Source organism: Nicrophorus vespilloides, unplaced genomic scaffold (assembly GCF_001412225.1).
Source record: "Nicrophorus vespilloides isolate i.1.1-1 unplaced genomic scaffold, Nicve_v1.0, whole genome shotgun sequence".
NCBI classification, from domain to species: Eukaryota; Metazoa; Arthropoda; class Insecta; order Coleoptera; family Silphidae; genus Nicrophorus; species Nicrophorus vespilloides.
The window spans coordinates 598,712-608,521 of record NW_017100098.1 but is presented as its reverse complement, the minus strand read 5'-3'; the positions used below and the strand labels follow the sequence as shown (position 1 = coordinate 608,521).

General features: G+C 30.7%; 2 protein-coding genes across 2 annotated transcripts; one reads left to right on the top strand and one right to left on the bottom strand.

Annotated features, from left to right (window-relative positions):
- Positions 1–1,566: 1,566 nt before the first annotated feature.
- On the top strand, positions 1,567–2,968 carry LOC108567823 (androgen-dependent TFPI-regulating protein-like). Its single transcript, XM_017928518.1, has 2 exons — positions 1,567–1,875; positions 2,353–2,968. The coding sequence occupies exons 1-2, from the start codon at positions 1,717–1,719 to the stop codon at positions 2,902–2,904; spliced, it is 711 nt and encodes a 236-aa protein (XP_017784007.1). The 5' UTR covers positions 1,567–1,716; the 3' UTR covers positions 2,905–2,968.
- A 2,617-nt stretch (positions 2,969–5,585) lies between these two features.
- Positions 5,586–9,800, bottom strand: LOC108567876 (receptor-type tyrosine-protein phosphatase epsilon-like). The gene is made up of 18 exons (XM_017928589.1): positions 9,638–9,800; positions 9,422–9,579; positions 9,041–9,173; positions 8,652–8,980; positions 8,448–8,595; positions 8,022–8,388; positions 7,937–7,967; positions 7,788–7,880; positions 7,640–7,730; positions 7,499–7,569; positions 7,294–7,425; positions 7,101–7,238; positions 6,915–7,042; positions 6,742–6,862; positions 6,320–6,685; positions 5,981–6,264; positions 5,784–5,919; positions 5,586–5,716 (listed from the first exon to the last, which is right to left on the bottom strand). The coding sequence occupies exons 2-18, from the start codon at positions 9,512–9,514 to the stop codon at positions 5,591–5,593; spliced, it is 2,787 nt and encodes a 928-aa protein (XP_017784078.1). The 5' UTR covers positions 9,515–9,579; positions 9,638–9,800; the 3' UTR covers positions 5,586–5,590.
- Positions 9,801–9,810: the final 10 nt, after the last annotated feature.

The following is a 9,810-nucleotide window of genomic DNA, read 5'->3' as shown; positions in this document are numbered from 1 at the left end:
GGAACTGATTAAACTCCTTAAACGAGGTTCCACTGTATAATTAAAAAATGCACAACACTTATTTCTTGCTGACGATTGAAGGTTGAAACTTACAAATTTTGAACCAAATCACTGATTGTCAGAAATAATATGTAAAATGGTAAAATAAATGCAAGGGAGCAAAGGAAAAACTACGCGGAGCCAGTATAAAAAATTACATATTATATATAACCAGGACTCGACAATCTTTTCCAATAGGAGGGCATATTTCAGAAATGCAGGAGTTCTGCGACCACCATGTGATAAATAGGAGTGCCGTGGATGGGTGGGGAGGTGTACTATATAAATATGTTATGTATGAGCGGGGGTGACGTCTAATAATTTGAAAAAAAATCTTTAGATTTAAGTCGCATCTTTCATATTTTTAACTTAAAATAAGTTAAAAATTATGGTCCAGATAACTCAAATAAAAACAACCAAAATTATCTTTTCAATTAATTAATGCATTAATCAATTTAGATTATATTTTTTTGTACCATTTTACTTGTTGCACATAGTTATCGCATATTTTGGACAGAGGTCACAGTTTTCGTCTGGTCTGATTCGTGCGTAATATGTCTAGCAAATTACGTCTGCGAATAACGATTAACCATTTAAAAAAAATACTTACGATTAAAGCAACACATGTAGTATAACAATATTTATATATATTTTCAAATAGAATAAATCAGCTGAATATTTACAATTAATGCATTAGTTAAATATAGATAAAAAAAAGTATAAATAAATAATAAATTTAACATTTATTATTTAATTTGATTCTTATCAACTTAGGTGTATAATAAAAAATATTTAAGCACTCAAAGAAGTGATGCACCTCTTTATGTAGTGCATTGATTTGAAATCGGTGTGCCGTGTTTTTTTTTAATGATCATTAAGTACTAGCATAATTTAAGTGTTAAAAACTTATACATTTTTTAAAAATTGTTTCATAATATCGGGGCGTCTTACAATCTTATGAATTGTATCGAAAATATGGTAAGTCAATATAGAAATATAGTTAACTTATTAGGTGGCAAATTTATGATTCAACTAATGTTATATCATTACTATTATCAGTGAATAAAGTAAATAAATATAGTATGATAATAAACACTATATGTTTATATAAGTACCAATCTTTAATAGTTGTGTATGACAATAGCATACGTTTTGTTAATAATTGACAACAAATAAGTGACTCTAGGAAGTACATCAATGTAAAGGATTCGTCGATGTGATAATCTTGAGATGCAACTATTCTCCATACAACATATTTGTATTAACGAGGAAAGAACGCATACTCCAGACAGGATCATCTTATCGCTCGCCACTGAATAACATAAACATTAATTGATGAGTAGAGCAATAAAGAAAGAAACGACTGAATAGAGGATATGCGTCTGAGAAGGGAATCAGTTAGGTATAATGGCACGAATCCATCCATTATCAGCGAAGAAAACAAGACGCATATGACCCGCACGAAAAACGTCTCAACAAGGTCCGGTTCATCACTGATAACGTGAAAAATATAGGCATAGCATTCGTACTCGAACCCATTCGTCCCTCGTGAGCCAATCTACCAACAACTAGTAAATTAAAAGCTTAAAACACTTGTAACAATCAAATAAGTGATACTTGTTAGCGAGATTGATTCAATTGTAGTCTGTTTTCTCTATATTTTCAATTTAAGTTAATATGAGTAAATTAATATTTACGTATCACGCTTTGGCATTCTTTCATCATGTCTGCATGTTGAAGATTGGTAAATTCGATGTTCCCTATCATCAATCCGAGGACCCAAGAATCGTCGAGATGGAAGAATTTGGACCAAGATATTTGACTATTTGGAATATCGTAAGTTAATTACATAATTTAATACCAAAAAATAATTGAATCATACAATTTATTTTTCGAGATAAAAAATACGTCACACTAAGTTTAAAGAAAGTATGGTACAATTTTTAGATAAAAAAAATATATAAACAATAATACATTACAAGTTTATTGGCAAGAAAAAGCAATATATATATACAATATATTTTGAACTACTATATGTATGCTCCATACAATATAAATTGCATTTGTAGATGATAATATATTAAGATATTATAAATATTTCAATAAATCATTTCATTTCATGTTTCTTTATGGTACAATAATTATTTTTAAAAGAGCTTTTTGTTGTTAATTATAGTATCAATTATAGAGTATATTATGTTTATGATCAAACGAGTTGAATATATATTCAAAATTATGTGATATATTTTTATTACTTTATTTATATTTACATAATATATTGAATATGTATTAAAATTATTATATTTGTTTCAGTTGGTACAAACGTTATTCCTGTTCATGGCTATGTGCGAGGACTGGGTTCGATTACATCCGAATAAGAAACGTTTTGAAATTATTGCAGACCAGTTGGCCAAAGTCAAAGGATATTTGTACACAGTGATAATCTTCCCAACGACACTCGTAGTGTCGCTTTTTTTCTGGATCCTATTTCACATTGATAGGGACTTTGTGCTACCAGAAACTTTTGAACAAATTGCGCCTTTTTGGTTGAACCACGGAATGCACACGAACATTCTCGTAGTTATTGTAGCCGAGCTTTTCATCGCCAAGAAGGGTTTACCACGACCAAAGTTTGTAATCGCAGCATTGGCATCCAGTGGTTTTGCTTTGGTCTACCTAGTACAGTTCTTCGTGGCTTATTGGCAATTTGGCCGATGGTTATATGGTATCTTCTACCATTTGTCATGTGCTCAAATGGCCGGTCTTTTTCTATGCCAACACGCTGCCTATCTGCTTTTCCTGCGGATGGGTTTCTTACTCCAGGATAAACTGCACACGAGTCATCCACATCTCAAGGCAAATTAGCTCACCACAATTCCATCTTATTAACTTATTTGACACGCATTTTATGATGATTAATATTTAATCCAACTGTTTTTTTATTTGTTATTGATAAATAGTTAAACTAAATAAATGTATCTTATATTATTTTTCAATGCTTTTTATACTTTTATTAACTTGAATTCCCCCCACCATATCATACAGTATTTTCTCTTTTCTTAGATTTAGATACCTGTTATTCACTGAGTGAAAGCCAATTTTAATAAGTGAAATGTTGAGTAGCGGTCGAAAAGGAAAAGAATATCTTCCAATGTGCAGTCGGTTGCCGTGTCGATGATACCGTTTCGATCCATCATGTGGCGGTGGAAGCCTTGAATGTGCATTTGTAAGTCATCAAAAACATTACGCTCGTGGAGTTTATCGCAGACAGTGCACAGTTTTATATCATGGTTGCAGCCGAAGCTCCTCATTATTCAACGATGAGCTCGACAAGCAGGACCATATTTCTAACCCTCTTGGGGTTGCATCATATCACAGCCTGGGTTAGAATGGCCATGATCAAGGATATAACGGTAATAGATCTTGAGGTGCAGAGAAAACTTTCTGTCTATAAGGATTTTGGACCCAGGTTTCTTACCAATTGGAACTTTGTAAGTACTAATATAATTAAGAAAAACAGAAATTTAAAATACCAGACTTTTATAATTACAATAAAAACAAGTATCTAGTTTCAAACTGCAATCATTAAAATAATGTGTGTGTTTAGATTATTATTTTGTACAATTTTGAGTAACATCATTTCCTGTTACATTTATTTCCATTGTTACAATACTTATTTCGAGCAGTAGCATGAAAATATGACCTTAAATACATTTGAATATGTCAATTTTGTCGAAACGATAATATTTATAGCGAAACATAATGAGCAACATGTTGAATACGTTTTTGTTGAAATATAAAGTTATTGGCAGTCTTTCAGTCCTTATATTGGCTCTTTTTATTTTTTAAGATTGTATTGTATTAATATAATAAAATCGCCTGAGTCATTTTTAATTAATGTTGAAACAAAGTTGATTAAATATCATATTTATTACAAAAACAAAATGATTATAAATATTCGTTTAATAAATAATGGAGTTCAATTATATAATTGCAATAAATATTCGTAATAAACTATTTAAATTACATACTAATTATTCTTCATTTAAAGAAAAACAAAAAAAACATGTTATAAATATTTTCACGGAATATTGTGTAACAGGTCAGGTCGTTTGCGTGCGATCTGTCTAATTTTAGATAGAAATAAAAAGTAAACTGGTTTCGACATGCAACATGAAGTAATATTAATAATACTGTCTTTATGATTACATGCAGCTTGTGTTAGATATATTGAGTAGCGTCGCTAAGGTTAGTTAACCGGGCAAATGATGGGTTAGTTGGGCCCCAATTCATCTTTGATCATCATTTTTTATCCATGAAAATTTGAATTTTTTCACAATATATATCATATCTATGCACGTTGCCTTAAAATTTAAAGGATGGCACTGGATATATTTTTGTGTTGTAAACTGGATTCTCATGGCCAAGACGAGTTATCTAACACTTTTACTCACTACATATAAGTGACTAAAAATGGTGCTTCTGTTTAAATAGCGTAAAGACAGTTGTTTTTTAAGCGTCAATATATTTAACTATGAGAAGAGAAAGCTACAATTATTTCTATTGCTATATTATGATTCTAATTTCTAGTAGCTTTAGTAAATATTTTATTAAAAGTTTACGTTAAAAACTACACAATGATGGTACAGATTTGATAATTATTTTATTTTTTTCATTGCGAATATCAATCAATTATGTTTTTATTATTTGCATTTTTCTGTCTATAAATAAATATAAGAACTTATTTATAAATTGACAACTAATTATACGAATTTAATTTATGTTAGAATTGAGATACTTCTGTTACAAAACAACACTATCAGTAGCGGATTGTCCAATAAGGCAAAGACGCCTAGAGACCAGAATCAAGACATTTTCCTATATTATTTAAAAATTTAAAATAGTTTTTTAGTAAATTTACTGAACACTATATATAAAATGTTTTTATTTTTAGTTCAATCAAACAGTGTATATATTTATGGCATTGTACGTAACTTTGGCACCGAGGATACTGAAGAACCAGACTAAGTTGGTAACGAAGTTACGGAAGCTCAGTAGATTCAACTTTTGGAGTGTTGTCTTTCCGTGGTCTGTGTTTATCCCGATGTTCTTTTGGAGCATATATATCTACGACCGTGAACTGATCTTTCCATCCTACATAGATTATATTTTTCCTCACTGGTTAAACCACGCAATACACACGAATATAGGTTTTGTAGTGCTCTTCGAAATGCTTACCAACAACGAGAGACCGCCGTTATTCAAGAAAGCTTTACGTGTACTCACTATATATGCAATTTTCTACGTTTTCGTGTAAGTTAACAAATCACTCAAAATCCGAATTTCACCTTAAATATTAATCACTAATATGTTTTCAGCTTAAACTTCACATATTTCTACAATGGCGTGTGGTTGTATGTGTTTTTGAATTTATTGAATTGGCCGCAACGCATCGTTGTATTTTCAGGAACCTACGTGTTTTTAGTTACATTCCTTTGGTTAGGTCTTAAGTATCAAGATCGAAGGTATCGAAGGCTCGTAGCAGGTCAAGTTAAAAGTCAATAGATTTAGTGAAGATATTCTCGTACGTGGTGGATTGCTGACTGATATTCTCGTATATTTCTTTGTCCATCTTCAGCATATACAGTGCAATGTTATATAAAAACATAAACTGATCCTGAGAGTAAATTGTTATTATTTTTCTTACTAAATGTTATCATATATATTATTATGTATTTCCTTACTTTGTTTTTAATTAAGTTTTTCTTGAACTTCCCTACGCTCCTAACAGCCCAACACACGTCGACCATTGATTCCTGTTCCAGTTTCTTTAGAATCATATCAGATGCCATGAATATGCCGCATCCATTCTCGCCATCCCTTTTGTAAAAAAAAACAGAATAAAATAGAAACAAATATTTTTTTACATTTTGAAACTTACGAGCAACATAGAATACATTGATCAACATCAAATGTCCTGTAATATTTGTACAAATTGTAAAAGTTCTCGATTTCTGGCATAATAAACACGTTCTCCCATGAATGAAAATCTATAAGCGTGACCTTATGTGCTTTATCCTGCAGTATCTTCCCTCCTAATAATATCCTAAGTTCATAAACGTTAAACGCTGAGTAGTTTTGAACTGCTCCAAATTTCACCTTAATACTGGTATGTGGCATATTGTCTAAAAGTCCGTTCTTCTTTGGCCAGAAACTATTGTTAACCTTTAAAGGATAGATTTTAGTTGAGCAAATGTTTATAATTCATTATGTATTGAACCTCGTTCCGATTCAAGGAGATGATGAGTTTAGTTTTACGCATCAGTACAAGACTCCAGAAAATGGTGAAGTCCTTCTTATTCGGTTGCCTAGTACAGATATATTGGTTTTTGTATTCAATCCCGTGCACATACTTAGCGTTGATCGTCAGCTTTTCCAGGTCACCTTTAAAGTTTGTTACAGGAATGGTATCATTAATAGGCGTCGCTACTAATTCGTTAATGTACATTCTATCGGCTGTATAAGCTAAATCGTCTTCAATGCGTTGTATGCTCACAGAGTTCATCGTAAAATCTTCTTTGGAAATTGCTGTCTGCCGACCCTCCATACTTTCACTCATTATGAAGTAAACTAATCTATATTGCATCTACGAAAGTAAGAAATTTACATATGATTGATTTTTTTTTAATAATACTAACTCACCACATTTGCGACCATCGACTGCCTGTAATCTCTTATAATTTTCAGATATTGCTTCACATCACCGCCTAATCTCATCATATTATCACACATGATGAATGTACCGGTACGTCCAATTCCAGCACTGAAGAAATATATAATAAAAATTAACACTTATCAAATTGATATAAAATCACCTGCAATGAACAACAATAGGCCATTTAGTTTTGTCCGCTTTTTGTACCTTGCGGATAAAGTGCATTAAGCTGATCGGTTGTAAAGGAATTTCGTGATCAGGCCACGAAGTATACTGGAATTGCTGAACCTGTAATCCAATCAAACAATTAACTCTGCTTAAATGAGTTATCTAAAATGCTGTTTACCGTCTTTGTCGTTTCATTTTCAGTGAGTTTAAAGATTCTCAGACAATAACCGATACGCCATTCTGTCCTAACCAGTTCCACTTTAATATACCTAAAGTATCCTGCGATCGGTTCCGACCAATATTGAGCCATTTTGTTCTTATAAAGATTAAATGTATTATATTAAACAGTTAAACGTTTTTCCTCAACTTACTTTTCCTTCTGAAAACTTTGCTAAACAAACTATTATGGATACATTTTGCTGCCAGATCATCATCCAAAAGTCATTGATAGTGATTGCTTTAGGACACTGCGTCGCTATATAACTTTTTTCACCTTTATATCCCTGTATATAAATAAGTCACGAAAAGATTAAATAAATAAATTGAATTAATAATATAAATAATAAAAGTATTTACCGTTATATAGTTTGCATTTATATAATCGTTCTCATCTTCTCCCGTACTTAAACTCACTCGGGTAGAGTCGTCTAAAATTAATATTCATGAGTTTTTGAATAAATTAATCAGCTAATTTAAATTATTGTTGATCATATTTACAAGGTATAATATTATTGTAGCGATTTTTGCACTTGTTGTGTTGCAATATTCCAATTTGCCGCGGCATTAGCTTGTTTATTGATGGTATTTCCTTTGAAATTGAAATTTGTTAATACACACAAATCATAAATAAAAAAATCTTCATTACCTCGAATTCCTTATCAAATTGATGAATGTTTTCATTGTCTGACTGTAGCAGTGCGATATTGTACAAATTCATCTCGACTTGCTCATCGTTGGCCTACAAATATGAATTATTATTATATTCAGTAAAAGTCTATAAAACGATAACGGTACATTATGTAATTTCTTACGACACTTTAAATACCTAAAAGAAAAAATGTTAGCATTATTATTATAAACTAATTTTATGTTTATTTACCATATAATTAAAATTATGATTGCGACACTAAATACAATTGAGAGTACGATACTGACGATTAAACCAGAGCTCTCAGTTGTTTTTGTTGTTTTTGGCATCTTTTTGATTACCGTCTGTTCTGTCTCCATGCTTTTTTTAACATAATTTAAATGAACAATGTACTCATTATCATTTTCCAAAATGATTAATTGATTAACGGAGAAATTCAAATCGAAGATTAGTTTGTCAAAGTTTTGTGTGACTTTCGTTTGGTTTCCGTATAATACCCGGAAATTGTTTGGACAGGATTTGTTATTATCGTAAGAATAGAAGACCTGCATTTTACCATCACTTGTTGTATTGTATGTGAAATTCTGACGATTGATTTCTGCAATACAGACATTTTTAATATCTTTAAACAATCTATGTAAAAAGTTATCATTTTACTGTCGCATTTAGTTCTCAGTGAAATATAAGGCCCATTATCATATGTGGTTGCAAACATCGAAATGTTGTACGTAAGTCCCGGTTGCAAATTATCGAAAGTGAATTTTTTATTTCCATAGGCGCTTCTTTTCAAATTCTTACCATGTACCTATAATTAAATAAATGTAATTAATAAAAAAAAACATTAAATAGTAATCCATTTACAATTTTAAAAGTAACAGTTGTATTTATCAGCCTTGAAATCGTAATTGATTTGTAATCTATTGTAAAGTTAACTTGTTGACCACAAGTATATCCTAAATAACCATAATTGCATTCCAAACACTCGTTTTGATAAATACAGCGATGACAATTTAATGAAGGAGGACATTTAACTATGATTTGTTCTTTTACAGTATAATTGCTGAACCTGAATTGATTAATGTCGTTGCAAGTATGCTTAATATTGCTAACACAGTATTCAGCTTTTTGATGAGCATTTGGATTAAGGCTCATGCAGCTATCGGAACCGTTGATGAAAAAACCTCTAAATTCTGCGAAACGTAACAAAGATCAATACAGTTATTTTTATATAATAATTATTTAACTTTTACCATTTTCCTGGCAGTCACTCACACGGAAGTTATTTAAAGATAGCCAATTAGACGTATTTGCTAATATATGGATTTTCTGTGTGGTATTAATATGAAATTTCAGCTCTTGCCAATTTTTGTTTCTTTTAACACTCTGCAAAACGATGGTCATAATTAAATCAGTATGCATAACAGATTCGAATTATAGGATTATGAAATCCTCAATAAACTATTACCAAAAAGCAATAGAATTTGAGAATCATAATTTATTATTTGAATTGAATAATATAATAAAATCAAGCATTTAATTGAAATTTAACTGAATATAAATAAGTGAATAGTGTAATTGAAAATAAGAACATGCATAAAATGTTAATATTTATAATCCATGTAATAAATTACCTTTGAATCTACAATCCAAGTTTTTGTCGAATCATACAGTACTATGTTATAACTGCAATTAGAGCAATAAACCATCATTGATAAACATGACATTTTTCTAATATTGATAGGCAATTCTGTGATCCATTCTGTACTATAAGGTACTTGAATAATATAAACTTAAAATTAAAAATTAAATTATGAAATTACTTGACAAATATAAAAACTTTTCATTACAGTAATGCAACTTGATGTTGGCCTTGTAGATAGAGAATTCATCCAGTTTGAACAATGTTTTATTTTTGGGAAGTTTGAAACTTATGTTTTCTTCCAATGTTCCTAAAAACGGCTCCACATGAAATTCACCATCATGAGTTTTATATAGTGTGTAGTGTCTCCATTGTCCCTGT

Bases quoted from the DNA above. Each gene is read 5' to 3' on its own strand.
- LOC108567823 (XM_017928518.1), top strand. From the start codon at position 1,717: ATGAGTAAATTAATATTTACGTATCACGCTTTGGCATTCTTTCATCAT. The intron at 1,876-2,352 runs GTAAGTTAATTA...TATTTGTTTCAG, and splicing joins ATTTGACTATTTGGAATATC to TTGGTACAAACGTTATTCCT.
- LOC108567876 (XM_017928589.1), bottom strand. From the start codon at position 9,514: ATGTCATGTTTATCAATGATGGTTTATTGCTCTAATTGCAGTTATAAC. The intron at 7,570-7,639 runs GTAAATATGATC...TATTAATTTTAG, and splicing joins CTACAATAATATTATACCTT to ACGACTCTACCCGAGTGAGT. The intron at 5,717-5,783 runs GTAAGGAAATAC...ATTTACTCTCAG, and splicing joins AAAACTTAATTAAAAACAAA to GATCAGTTTATGTTTTTATA.